Raw genomic sequence first — 15239 nt, forward strand, 5'->3', positions numbered from 1 at the left:
AAAGAGAGACAAATGATAGAGAGCTATGAAATCAGGAGTTGCATGAAGATGGGCAGGGACTTGTTCAGTATCTCTTCCAGTGTAAGAACTAGGCATGCTTAAATGAAACTAGAAGATGTCCAACTCTAAACAATCTAAAAGAGGTAGTTAAAATGATTGGCAGCAAGGAGACAACTGATCATATATATATGCTTCCTGCTCTTACAAAAAGCTTCTTGGCCCACTACCAAAAAGAGCATGCTGGTCTAGTTGTCCCTAGTTCAGCGCCAAAACCCCCTATTTTTAATGTAAATCTTTATAGTTTTGTTCATAGGATATTGTTGGCAGAAAGAGATGAGCCAGGGAGATTTCTCAGCTACCTTAAAGAGGTCACTGTAAGCTTGGGTTCACCCAGTGGGCATAGCATCAAATCAGATTAAAATTAGAGTCTACAGATACAATTCATCTGCTTCAGATTTCTTCAGTTTCCCTTCCTTTGTAGTACAGAGAAATAAGGAGGCAGATCAGTATGTCCTGGTTTAGGTAGGTGTTTCAGGAGATGAATCACCCTCTGCTAGTGCCTATGTTTCCCAAGCCAGGGACCATTATGACTCAACAAGAGTGTATATTTTGCCCAGAAGTACATATTATTTCCTACATATTCATTCCTTCAGACACTTACTCCATTTTGTGATTTACTTAAGTAGGTTTTAATGTGGCATAAACAGTGTTGACTGATAAATTCTGCTTGGAGTTTATAAATAAAGGTGCTGCTCTAAAACAAAATCTGGCAAAGACAAGCCTGGCTCAGACCCAGGAGAAGTTTAAGTGCAGCCCGTGATCTGCTGAGCTAGCTGCACGGTTGATTCAAATAGAAGATGAAACATCCTGATTGTTTATCTAAACCTTTCATAAACTGCACCTCGTTTATTTGCCATTTAATTCTCACAAATATACAGCTGAGTAAAACCATGGTTGTGCAATTTAGATGGTCAGTGCTGAGGCCATGTCCCGAAGACTTGGTCACCACATGACTCAGTACAACTGAGGTGGCCATAGCTTACATTTAACCCATCTGTTATTGGTTTTGTGTGTGTGTGTGTATGTAGAGCAGAAATGCTTGAAGGGGACAAAGATATCCCTATGCCCCCACGCTCCCATGTATATTGAACTGGGAGGCAGAAGCTGAGAGAAGTTCCCAGTCCATGGATATCCATGGGAACTAAGTGCTTATGCAAGCATATCAGAAGTCAGTGACTCGCAAAGTGAGGGAGAGAAATCAAGGAAAGCTAAGACCAGCTAAGGTCTGAAGAAGCTAATAAGGTAGGGACTTGCCCCATGATTTGCAAAAGCAGCCTGATGCAGAGGAAACAGTTTGCTAGAGAACCATTATTCCCTGAGAGGGCATTGACACAAATCCTACAGCGTGCCTAAGAACTGGTGGGTGACTGGGAAAGAGATTTAGTATGTCTTATTCTACATTCATCTCTCAAATGAGTAGTGTCTTACAACGTTCTGCATACCCATTTGCTACCACCAGCAAGCATCTAAAGAGTAGAGACAGGACAGCAAGCTCAGAAGGCTCCATCTTTTGGATGGACACTCTCAAGCTAGCAAGCCATTGCTGAGCTTTTGGCAACACTGCAGATGAAGAAAAGCTCCTGCTCTCAGCAGTTTGTGCTGGATGGAGAACCATTTCTCTGTATCTGGATGTATAAAAATATCCCCCCAAAACAAAGGCAGATGCATGGCTGGGTTCTCTCTGACTGGTCGTCTAAAGCATGTGGGTCTAGAATGTAGGAGTCAATCCAAACCACGCAAGTGGCCGTCAGCAGCATTTTGACTGGCACCATGTGTGTGCACATGTGGGCATGCAGACACAAGCATACACACACGTATTAACCCCACCGCTCCCCAGGATCATACCTGGAGCTGTGCAGCATTAAATTCTTCCAAAATGCTCATGCTTTCTTGGCAGTGATGATCTCTTTGCTGAAACCCTGTCCTGACCATGCATCTGCAGGCCAGTCAGATTGAAATGTTAATTATAGTAATGATAAAGTTTTATTTTGGTCTGCTGACAATGGATTTAATCTGGGGTGGGTTTGTTTTTCCTATTTAACATCCAGGCATTTATTAGCATGCATATTCCTGCATCCTGTTAGTCAGAAACATTTTCACTTCTGTAGCTGTTACATTGTCATAAGCATCACTAGTCCCAGATTTCCAGCCTCAGAGGTGAAGCAGGAAACCTTATGCTAAATTTACTGTAGACAAAGGGAGATACTGATTGTTCTCTTTGTGCCTTGTTTGTCACTTGTATGTCATGCCATGGAAGTGAAATCCCACAGGGACTGCTGAGTGACCTTGCCTGTTTTTGGCAGAGCACAGGCAGTTTCATATGACCCTGCACACCCTACCTCTAGACCCCTCGAAATGCTGGACCTGAGGATACATTAAGTACTCAGTATGAAGATTTCTGTGTAAGACAGAAATCACCAAAATGTATTGTTAATTATTTCCTTGAAATTTGCATAGCTAAGCAGATTTTTCAGGGGATCTCCACACCCGCACTTGCTTTTTGCAGTGGGTGTCTTTTTGGCTCTCTGATGCTCCCATGTCTCCTCTCTTCTCTCCTATTTCTTTGCTACCTCCCTCATTACAGTGGTTTCAATCACCATCTTTGTACAGTAGGGTCCCTAGATCAGCTCTCTCAGTCCTTAATTCTTCCTCTCTGGTCTTTGTGGCATCTTCAAATGATTCTAGAGCTATCCACTTGGAAGTCTTACTTCCATTTCAAGCACAGCCTTTCCAAAAGTGAAGTGCTGCCCCCTCATCCTCTGGCACAGCTGAGGCTCTACCTTCTTCAAAGTGCATTTCGGGATTGTTTCCCCCTGTTTATGAACAGAGAAGGAAAGGAGCCATTTCTGGGATGAGATTGTTGTTACACCATTGTAAATAGCCAATGCAGGCCAGATGCTTGTGCCCTACAAGGGCATTTGCCTCCACTTCATGTAAGGAGGTCACCAGCAGTTGCATGAGGGGGCTGGCTGCCAGCTGACCACTAGTTAAGTGAAAGGAGTCTCACTCAGTATGTCTCACAGTGAAGTGGCGAGCTGCCTACCCAGGTGGCCAAACTCCTGCAGCAAAACCCTTGTCTGAGCAGGGCAGGCCTTACTTATTCTTACCATTACATGTTTTCAGCACTCTGTGCTTTTACAGGACAGAGTAAGATTTAAAGTCATTGACTTACCTCCGTATTGTCTAATGTCACTTGCTCATATTCAGAATTTTAGGGGCGTACTCACAAATTTCTTAGGAAATGCTGAAAGGCGTCACACCTTGTATAGCTTCTGTAGGTAAAATAGAAAGAAATGTGAATGAAATCTGAAAAAGCAAAGCCTTTCTCCAGCCGTACTCAATACAGGACAGCAATGCTGAGTCTCACTCTTGGTTTAACTGTGGCACAAACTGCACGTTACAGTACAACTTTCTGATGTATTTCTTGAAATGTAACCATGTATGTGGAAAAAAAAATTATTTGTCTTTTGGTGGCAAAATCCATTTCTCCTTTTGCTATATAGTAACATTTATCAGCAATACAGACATTCATTTCATTTACCGTTTTGCTGCCCCTGTTTTGCAGCTGCTTTCACCAAGGTGCAGGACCCAGAAATGTAACAACATCCATTTTGCTCCTCTGTCACTCATATTGCCCTGCAGTTTGTTGATTTTGCGCTCATGACTGGTGATGATGATGGACTCTGAGCTTGCAGACTGGCTCAAGTGATGCCCCCAGATACTACAAACGCTGTGAGAGCTATTAAGTCTTGAGAAAAGAGACCATTGTCTGGAGACATCTGAGACATCTGAACAGGGTTTACGTATACGAAGCACCTATTCTGAGGTCTGCATCCTTCTGGAGCAGCAGCTGAAGGTCAGGTGGGCAATTTCAGGGCACCATAAACAGCACTGGATGATTCTGTTCAGCAGCCTGACAACACTCTCTGTGAAGAAATGTTTCCTAATATCCAACCTAAACCTCCGCTGGTGCAGCTTGAGGCTGTTACCTCTTGTCCTATCGCTTGTTACTTGGGAGAAGAGACCGACCCCACCTCACTACAACCTCCTTTCAGGTAGCTGTAGGGAGCAGTAAGATCTTCCCTGAGCCTTCTCTTCTTCAGACCAAACAACCCCAGTTCCCTCAGCTTCTCCTCATCAGACTTGCTCTCCAGACCCTTCACCAGCTTTGTTGCCCTTCTCTGGACTTGCTCCAGCACCTCAATGTCTTTCTTGTAGTGAGGGTCCCAGAACTGAACACAGGATTCAAGGTGCAGCCTCATCAGTTCCCTGCCCCTTCTTCCAAAGCTCCCTGTTCAGCCAGGCCAGCCGTCTTCTCTGCTGGCTCGTCTTCTGGCATGTAGGGATGGCCTGCTCCTGCACCTCTAAGATTGCCTTCTTGAAGAATGCACAGCCTTCCTGGACTCCTTTGCTCTTCAGGATTGCCTCCCAAGGGACTCTGTCAACCAGGCTTCTAAATAGGCCAAAGTCTGCCCTCCAGAAGCCCAAGGCTGTTCTGTTGACCGCCCTCCCTATTTCTCTGACAACTGAAAACTCTATCTCATGATCGCTACGCCCAAGGCAGCCTCCAGCTGCCACATCACCCACAAGTCCTTCCCTCTTCACAAACAACAGGCCCAGTGGGCACCTTCCCTGCTTGGTTCACTTACCAGCTGTCAGGAAGTTATCATCTTCCACACACTCCAGGAACCTCCTAGACTGTTCCCCCTCTGCTGAAGTTGTATTTCCAGCAGATACCTGTAAGTTGAAGTCCCCTATGAGAACAAGGGCTAGTAATTGTGAGAGTTCCCCCACATGCTTACAGAATGTTTCACCTGCCTCTTCATCCTGATTGCATGGTCTGTAACAGACTGCCACCATAATATCTGCCTTGGTGACCTTTCCCCTGATTCTTAACTATAAACACTCAATCCTGTCTTCATCACTAGGCTCTAGACAGTCAAAACACTTTCTAACATACAGATCTACCCTACAGTCTTCATATATAAGGACTTCAAGCACAAACCAGCAGTACAGATGAATTCAGTTGAAGCTGAACTGAATGGAACTAGAGAAATAATAAAATGGGAGACTGATGTGAAAACGAACTCTAGAAAGGTACTGCTTACTACAGGCTCAAAGAGTCCTTGTTTGCAGTGGTGCTTTTAAACAGTAGCTCTTTGAGTTTAAGGTGGTGTGAAGAACATGTAAGAAAACAAAACCAACCAGAACCTCTGAGAGCTTCCTTTCTTCCGCTACCCCCATCAAATGCTGTCTTTGTTGTGTCCCAAGAGTAATTTCTCATGCAGACTATATATTTTTTTTACCATTTATATAGCTTTCCACAGCACTTACCAGAGGTCAGTTGACTTCGATCAAAAGGTCATGATCATTGTGTCCTAATTTGTGACATCATGGCCTTCTCCTTTAACCAGACTCACCTCCAGGGAAGTGGCATGTCTGCAAGGCTTGTTGTTGGGATAACCAAGAAATGTGAAAAATAGTCATGGAACAGGGGCCTGGGCTACTCTTGGAAGGAGCAGGACTAACAGAGAGCCTCAGTCACTCAGTAGAAGACAGGTCAGTTTTAGCTCCTTACTCAAGTCTGTCCATGCTCCTCCATGCTCCCATCCCTGTCCTAGTTCACTGTATTCACACACTTACATGGAATAGTATGTCTGAATAAGGAATCAGCTCCTCTCAAGGCCCATGCACTCTCAGAAGATACAAGGGCATGCATAAGAGGCTTACAGTGCAGCGACAGACAACAACCTCCCATCCTTCCCCACAGCTCAGGAGATTATCCTGACAGTCTGGACTGGTCCTCAGTGCTGCTGGAGCAGGAGCGAAGTCCAACGAATCCACTACTGCTATTTACATACTTAAGTCTTAATTCAATACAAGTATGGAAATTTTGACACTGGATCACTTGAATTACTACTGGTGACTATTCAACTCTCCTGACTTAATTCAATCTGAGATAATGCCCAGCAAAGCCAATTGGAATCAAAAGATTTGCTATTGGGCCCAAACAAAACTAAATTGTAAGTTATATTAACATGCTTTTACTCCATGTATATTTTGTTAAAAAAACATAATTATGGTTACAATGGATCCTTACTAATGCTTGAAACTGGTCCAACAGAAGCATTTTTAATCATTCTTATGGCTATGTAGACAAGATGGAACCTTTAGTGTTTCAAAAACGCAAACAATGTTTATTTGTTGCTGATAAGTAATTCATGGACCCAACAATATTCAACAAAACTTCTTCATTTTTAACAGATCTCTTAATGAGCATCATTTTACAGAAAACCACCAACAAATAAATATATGAAAACAATTGCTTTTGACATCACAATGGTTAAACACAGTAAATAATTCATTAAATTGTGCTTTACATCAATGAAAATCCCTAGGTCTACAAACTATCTTGTAAATAGGAATAAAAGCAGATATGGTTACTCACGATACAATCTTTTAGTAGCAGAGTTCACACACATTATTGCACATAAACAGAAGGAAAATTCCTAAAGAATAAAGTAATTTACAGCCTATTAATTTACCCTTTTATCTTAAATATGGCAACTGATGGGAATCTTGATTTTTTTTCTTTTCACTTCCAACACGCTAGTGATACAGCCAAGAAGAAAGTCAAGGACATTGTAGGCTATGGAACCAATTTCCCTCCACAAAATATCAACAAAGAAAGTACTACAAAAACCAAACTGAGGGAAGTGATTCAGTGCAAACTGGCTACCTTTTCTGAGTATGCTTTTGCCACATGCAGGGAGAATATAGCAATCTGCTTCAGCAGAATGATTTTATTGTGATTGTTCATCTCGTGGAGGGTAGTCTCCACCAGCCTGGAAATATATTCTTTATCCTAGACGAAAAAAGAGTAATTCCACATATATCAGGGGAATAGCAACGGAGGAAAAAAAAGTGTCAGTGAAATAAGTTTTATAACATCAGTGCTCATAACTGATACAAGGCTGCAGGTAGGAAACAAGAACTAGTGGGTTTTTTCTGCATTAGTGAGTGCAGAAAGGAGCATGTGTTAAATAGAAAGCCAGCTTGAAAGCCAGTTGAATCTGAAACATCTGCAGATGCAAAGGTGATGTGACCTACCATTTGGTTTGGCTGAATGGATATGCTGCAGTTAGGAAAGTATGGCTCTGGATGTGACTTCTATCACTTTTTTGTTCTATACTTCTGTTTTTAGTGAACTGCAAAGAACTATCACATATTGGGTAGAGTCCATGGCAAGGCTATTGCATCTTCACTATTAATACAACCACAATGAAGAATACCTAACTTCAGAAATAGTGGTTTTCTTTCCCCATAATGAAAAAGCTTTTTATTGTTAGCATTGCCGAGCAGGGAAGAAAGGACAAATTTTCATTCCTTATTAAAGTATGGCCCATAGGCAATAGGCTGAGTTCTTGGACTAGACATCAAATTACCAGGAAAAAGTTTTAATGACACAACATGCTTCTGTCAGCTCCAAGCCTACAGTGAATTATAACTGGAAAAGGCAGCCAGTGCTGAAGATGTGATAGGAGAGATTAGCAAGTACATCTCCATTACAAAAGAATGAGATTTGTTTCAGCACCACAGATGCAGAAGCCAAATTGCCTTGTTTAAGCAACAAAATAATGCCAGGAAGATGGACAGAAATCCTATAGCGTTGTTGCTCATGAAGATTTTGAAAGAAACACACTGTGCGCTGATCTTATATGAGCCAGTGTAATTACAGTGAAGTCTGCGCTGTCAGAGCAACAAAAACCTGCAATAACAGAGATATGAACAGGGCCTTTATTTTACTTTTGCGTTACTTTATTTCAGGCACGGCGCCCAAGAGGAAAAAAGCTGCAAGCCTGTGTCTTAGAAGTCTGCCTGAAAGTATTTCCAAGCTGCTTTATTTGTTATGTGCCAGCAAATTCTGCTAAGAAAAACAGTATTGTTGGCGCAGTGAGTTTGCTGGATCTACTGTTGGAGCTGGGGAGGGAGGTGCCAGGTCCTTCAGTCCCAGAGCCTCTGGGCAAGATCTACCCTGACAACTACTCCTGTACGTCCAGGGCTATCTGCTACACAGGCTCCAGGGAGAAAAATCCCAAACAAATCAACTCCAATTTTAACTAAATCCCAAGCGTTAAGGCAAATCCTGTTACCATAGATGCTACAGTACATTAACAGCTCTTCAGGACCCTAATCTTGTCTCCTGGGAAATGGCTGATGAAAAGGTTAGGCATTGCATTAACGTATTGCCAAACTATTAAAGCTAATGTAAACCACCCAAAGATTGTTTTGATTTTCCTCATTAGGCTTTGTTTTGTGTCAAGCAGAAGGAATAGTCTGGAGAATGGTTGGTGTGCTTAAACAGCTGAAACTGATACGTAAAGTCACTGGTGAGGCTCTGGGGAACCATTGCTGAGCTCTGGCTCCTCTCTCCTGAAAAGATAACACTGCATTTTCTAAATACAAAATGAGTCCCCTGTTGCTGTGAGCGGCGCAGAGAGGTGGCCCACTGGGGAAAGAGGCAAGGATGAGACGAAAGGGACCCGTTTTTTGTGACTGGGGGGAAAAGAAAATATGCTTTACCACAAAAGATGGGCTGGGACTGATTCTACTTTCTCACTTACCTTCCTCCTTATGTGAACTTGGCCTTGCATCTTTTCTCTCATGTGGCTGGCTATTCTCCTGCGCAGCCCTGCCTCTGGCCCTTCGGGGTCCCCCCAGCATGCTCCTCACGGAAGCACGGAGTGCATCTGCAAATTCTGGACATAGAATATCAGGTGCTGAAGGCATCCATCCCCTCTTCCTGCAGGGTCTGCAGCAAGATGCAGCAGCGGGCCCAGGAAACGGGGAGATGCAACAGCTCCTGTCATTCCTGCATCACCAGCCAGAAGGCTCCTTGCTTCCAAAGGGCCAGCCCAGCCTGAAGCCCTGGTATGAGCAGATAAGTTGTCAAATCACTGTGAATTACCTGTATTGCAGTAAAGGTGCAATAATACCGGTCAGGCTTAGTTCTTCATGGCCTCCCTGTGCTGCAGCCAGGACAGCCAGAGCGAGCTTCATACCTAGACTGCAAACATTTCTATTTAAACACTAGAAGGTTGGTGTCCATACGTGAGCGAGGTGTCTGAGCACCTCTTCCAGGCTATGGAGATCCAAGCAGCACCATCTGGGGAATCTAGAGAGCTCATCACTCTTCTCTAAGGCAGATATCCCAAGCAGGAGAATAATGATCTGCAGTCCTGTGTTTTCCCTTCTGAACACAGAGGTGGGAAGGGGTGCACATAAGCCACAGTGGAGCAGGTATTAGGGATCAAACCCCATCACTACTCACCCCAGAAGTATCACATTGACAATCAGGCGTAAAATAGCATATTGCTAATAAACTACATTGATAACGAGGCATCATCCCAACAGCCCTCTTCACTTCTTAACAGCTGTTATGATATTCAGTGTTTACTGTATTATTGTATGCATTAACTCTCAACATGATGTTTAGATCATTTTTGATATTGTGCATAGATAAGTAGCAATAGCATTGTCAGAAGAAGATACAGGATGCACTAAAAAAAAAAAGACTTGGAAATGAAGGGACAAATATTCAAATTCAGCCTCTTTCTTTCTGTAACACTTTTTTTTTTACCCACTGGATAAAAACCTTGAATTTTGAAAATAAATGAGAAATGTACATCCACATCAGGTACTCCAGTATTTCTAATTAGCAAATCTGTAAGGTTTCATTCATGCATGCAATAATATACTTTCAGCATGTTGATTTAGCAGCCACGTTGAGGCACTTAGAGAAATTCCTCCTGATGCTTTACATTTATGCTAGAAGAAGAAGAAAAAAAACTCTCTCGAAAGATCTATGGTGCACAGGACCCTCTTTTGTAAAATTTCACTAATGCAAGTGGAACAACATAAAATCCTGGAATAAATAGATGCAGTTTAACCACAAGAATGTAACACGTGGAGGAAGAACCCATTGAATCTTTTTCTAGACAAAGAACAAATCCAGATACAGATCTCTCATCATGGAAACAATAAATTTACAAAGAATCTTCATACAGAGTAATAAATATCAAGACTTTCCACACAGCCATCATGGATCCTAAAAAACGGAAAGCTGATTTTTTTTCTAGCCACTACTGTAGTTAGAGAGAAAACCAATTTAAATTGTATTCAGTTGGCATCAATGTATTTTAACAGACAATATCATAACCCTGCCTACCCTCACAGACAATGTCTCTCCAGGCTTTCAAAGCAAATCCGGAAAATGTCACACTAATATTTCAGCTTTTCCTGCTCTCTCTTTCCTCTTCCCCGTAGTTTGCTTGCCCCCTCTTCACCTTTTGTGAATGCAAAAGCTGATTTCATTGCCTCCAGCCAGATAATCTCCATGATATGTGCCTAGCTGTTGCATGGACCTCATTTCTCAAGGCTTTGCCTTTGCCACACATGCTCAGGAGGGTGGCTGCTAGCTGGCTGGGTTCAGTACTCTCAGCATCTGCAGAGAAATAAGCTAACCCCCCCACCACTTCACTTATAAATCATCTCTGACTACTGGCTAACAGAACAGAACAAGCAATGCCCCAGTCCCACATTTCCTAGGTCATTTTTAATCACCTCATCAAATTCTTCCCTTAATCAAAACACAGCATGTAGAAGGTCAAAGGGCAACGTGCTTTCCTCCGTTTCATTCACCAGAAAGCTACGCAGTACAGTTGCAAAGGACAGTATGAAATAAACCAGCTCTCACACCACAGAGGAACCAAACCAGGTATTTTTTTCTGATTTTTCATACATGTCTGCGCAAGTTTTGCTAGCTCAAATTGTTTAGGGTACATCTGTTAACACAAAGGATATAGCTCTCTCTTCAACCCATCCTCATAGCTAAGGGCTTTGAAGGAAGTCTTTTTGGACAGGAATCTATTCTACTGTCATTTAATAACACTAATCAATGCCTATTGAGAAAAAAATACATTCTCCTCACTGGCAGAAACCAAGAAAAACTGTGTCAAGGAGGGGTAGCTAGTTGTCAGATGCGGTCTCATTTACCAAAGCATGGGCCTTCCTTGGCTAATTCCCAGGTAGCCAAGTTGCACAAATTCTCTGATCCTCTCATCAGTTAGCCAAGACGGAGGAGCATCACCACCTTGCAACCTGACTATTATAATCTTCAGTAACGGCTACTTCTGCTGCCTCTTCCCTTGGTGACTGGTGAGCTCTCTGCTCCCTCAGCAGCCGCCGCTCCTCTCGCCTCTTTAGCCGGTTCTTCTGATGCTCCTCCTGCTTGGAGTACTGGAAGCGCTGCAGGAACAGGTCCTTCGCATATTCATACAGCTGTACGTCCAAGAAATTCAGCTCCTCTATCCGTTGCCGCACATCCTCACCTATGTCCACGTTGGAGGCCCGCGTAACGTTGAACTGCGTGAACGGGGAAATGAATTTCAGGTTGAATGTCCTCTCAAAGAGATACTGCGTTTTCCTCTGAAATTCCGTGAGCCCAAAGAAGGCCATATTTTTCAGATTGTTCTTGGCGCTTTGGAGAAGAATCATATTTCTTTCACTCTCATTCATAAAAGTCAGGTTGTAGCAGCCCACCAGGCTCAGGTCTGCCAGCATGCGCACCTGGCGGTTGTTGGCCAAGTTGTAGCTACAATCCATGAATTCCTGTAAACTGACCCCAGACCAGTCGTCCCCTTCGTAACAGGTAGGCAGCTCGTCTGGTGTTGGGCTTCTTCCATCACACATGTGAAGGGAGGTTTTCCACGTTGCACCCCTCTGAACATGCTTCCATTCACTCAAGTACCGTGACACGGGATCCCTCAGCATCGTGATGTAATAGAAGTTCCTGAAACATACAATTACACACAGTTTTAAGATTCAGTGGATTTCACTTCTCTATTCTCCAATAAATCGATTAGCAGTCACTGCCACCACCCCTTCACTTTTTCCAGTGTAATACAGGCATTTTAAGTGACTGCTCCTGAGACAGTAAAAAGCTTAAAGCTTCATAAATACTGTGGATAAAATACAAGGTAAATTGGGAGAAAGGGAGAGATAAGCGTAAATAAGCAGCTATCAGAGAAACAGTATTCCTTGACCTATCAACTGTTCAGTGTTAGTTACTTTATGTAGAAGCCAATTAACTGTAGTGTACTCCCCTTGCTTTGAAATGCTAACCCTCAGTAATAGCAGAAATGGGGAAAAGAGCTTTATATAATCTTGCCACTTCTCTCCTGGACTGAGACATGCATGTCTCACAAGATGCACAAGATGATAATCCACACAGCACTTGGTCAGAATGTAAGAGAAGCATGAGCAATTTCATGTGGAAGCTGCAAGTGCTAAAAATAACACCATGTGGAAGACTGTCATGAGTCACCTACTTAAGAAGGACCCTACTATTAAATGGGTTGGAGTGAAGATAATGAGAGACCTAAAATCCATTCATATGACTTAATTTTAGACAAGTGCTTGACTGAAATTAGTTATAATTGTGTAGTACAAAAGCATCTGTTGATATAAAGATTATCATTATTCAGCCTCACCTGTCAAGAATACAAAAAAGACACCAAGAAATATTGATTTGAAACAGAGCAAATAACTGCAGAACTCACATTACCAGTTCATCTTTTAGCTAGTGAATTCAGTTTGTACATCTACTTATGGCAGTCTGAAATGGACTGCAATTGAGTATGCTTGAAGCAGGCTTTTGCAGATTCAAGTTTCTTACTAAGAAATGTTTTATTCAATAACAACTCACCTGAATTACAGGGTGATATCATAAAGACAAAGCAAAACCAAAATACTTATGATTTCTGTCAGCTACAATAATCAGCAGAAGATTCATGACTAAAATTAACACACAGTCTTGTACCAAAATAGGCTCGTGAGTTTGCATGACTCATCTGACTGCAAACAATACATTAATAAATCATGAGCCTTAAGATTTCTTAAGAAAAGTCTGATCTCAGTACTTTTTCATGAGCCTAGAGAAGGATAAAGCAAGTAATGTATGGGCCATCTCATCCAAGAGCTAATGCCACTTAAATGAAAAATCTCAAAATTTATGACAATCTCCAAGAGAATTATCTTTCTTTTCCAGGTATTACCCATTTTCTGCCACTAAAGATTCCCTGTAACTTCTCCATAAACCTCACATTTGTTCTAAAAACAGATATTCCTAAAATAATCCAAATATATTCCCCAGCTCAGACCAAGTAAAAGAAATCAGGGCTGAATGCTTTGTCCTTATTCATTCTGAGTTTTATATATAAAGTGTAATATAGTTTCTGGAATAAGCCTATGAGGCCAAACTACGTACCATGTTCTGCTGCAGGGTCATTTTTTGAACTACTATCTAATGGAAACATCTGTTTTCCAGAATTACGTTGTAGCTGAAGGGCTACAGGTGGAAGGATATAAACTAGGGAGTGCCATTTGGAAGCTGTGACTTGTGTTCGCATCAGATGATACTCTGAAGGATAATATTTCCAAACTAACTCATTTGGAGCTTGGGTTTTCTTGCTGCTGTTCACACATGACCAAACTGCACTTCAACTATTTTGATCCACTTCAATTGCTTACACAGCCCACATCAACGGTGAACCCAAGGATCATGCAACCATTCATACACAGATATTTCTAAAACCCCTCTTGCACTTCTGCAGAGTAGGAAGTACCAGAAACCCTCCTGTGTCCTCTGCAATATAGGTCCACTATGAAAAGCACTATCTTTAAGCACTTCAAGCACAGCTTTCCCTTCTCAAATTGAATGCTCATCTTGGCTCTGCCTTGCATGTATGAAAGCATGTTAAGAATTGCTTTCCAACTACTGGGACAAAAAGCAGACACATTTCACTAGGGTCGTGCAGATAAAGCAGCCCAACTCTAAGACACCCATCAGCTCTTGGCATAAGACACTGTTGTTGCAACCAGGCACTGATAGGGTCGTGACAGAAAATGATTGAAGCTCCCAGGGAGCAGAAATGAAAAAAACCCACAGATGGTCAAGATTCAGAAGCAGTTGCCAACATCTACATTGACAGAGACATGGTATTGCCTCTGTCCTCTTAATGCTGCCCTTCACCTCTTAGGATAATTTTTGATGTTCATATGTGGTAGCAGGTGGCTTTAAAAGTTGCTCTTGACAATTATTTGTACTTCTAATAATAGTTCTGTCTTTCCTCACCTATCTCCAGCAGACCCAGTCAGGCATGACACAGAGCAACAACAATTAACAAAAATACCTACTTTGCACTGATCATTTCCATTTCGTGCCTGGATATGTAAATGTGTGTGATGTGCAATAAACAAGAGTACAAAGCAAATGCAGGGAAATAAGGACAGCACATCTTTGTATAACATCCGTGGCTTCCCTTATGCAGACTGGGAGAGAAACTTTTGCCAGTCTGTTGCTGCTACTCCTTGTGACTACCTTACGTCTGCATCTGTTGTCACTACCCTGATCAATTTGCTTCCTATTTGTGCTTCTTTCAGAGACTTACCTTCTGGCGTTATCAACTGGATGGCTTCTTCATCTGGTAGACAACCATTAACAGCAGCCTGACACTCATTTAGTTTCTGAGGTGCAACTAAGAGCACAGCTATCCCCATCGCATACAAAATTTACAGCCTTCTATTTAACCTTTTGTTCCTGACTCTCCATCACTCTTTTAACCAATCTGAGGTTGCAAGACCTTAAGATTTCTTCCACCTGATCTGGGCACTGTCCAGATGACACTGTTACAACACTACACAGAGGACTGGGGGATGATGTAAAGCAGTCATGGACAAATTTTTCTTATAGCGAAAAAGATGTCATGCCTCTAAAATATGATATAAGTAAAATAAATAGGTCATGCACATCTGCTTCAGTTGGGAAATTATAAAAATTATCTTAGGAAATCTTTTAAAATGTTGACATTTATGGTTTAAATGTAGCAGAGCTCTCAGTGCCTAATACAGTGATCACACTAGACATGGCTCAGGAGTCAGCTCACAATAAAGACAAGCCACTCATAAAAATATGAAACTGGGGATGGCCTTCAGTCTCTCTTTTCATCGCTGTTCAGTAAAAGAACATCAAGTCAGCTATATACTGAACATGCCTGTTCACATCTGCATACAGATGTGCACTTGTTCTCATCAGTGTAAATGACCCCTACTTGTGTCAC

The 15239-nt window shown here is 42.2% G+C and overlaps 1 protein-coding gene across 1 annotated transcript; it reads right to left on the reverse strand.

Moving 5' to 3' along the window:
• Positions 1 to 10929: 10929 nt before the first annotated feature.
• HS6ST3 (heparan sulfate 6-O-sulfotransferase 3) lies at positions 10930 to 14679 on the reverse strand. Its single transcript, XM_010020408.1, has 2 exons — positions 14501 to 14679; positions 10930 to 11911 (listed from the first exon to the last, which is right to left on the reverse strand). Exons 1-2 carry the CDS (start codon positions 14677 to 14679, stop codon positions 11206 to 11208), a joined length of 885 nt encoding a protein of 294 aa, XP_010018710.1. The 3' UTR covers positions 10930 to 11205.
• Between the last annotated feature and the right edge of the window lie 560 nt (positions 14680 to 15239).

Source organism: Nestor notabilis, unplaced genomic scaffold (genome assembly GCF_000696875.1).
Source record: "Nestor notabilis isolate BGI_N333 unplaced genomic scaffold, ASM69687v1 scaffold7168, whole genome shotgun sequence".
In the NCBI taxonomy this organism is placed as follows: Eukaryota; Metazoa; Chordata; class Aves; order Psittaciformes; family Psittacidae; genus Nestor; species Nestor notabilis.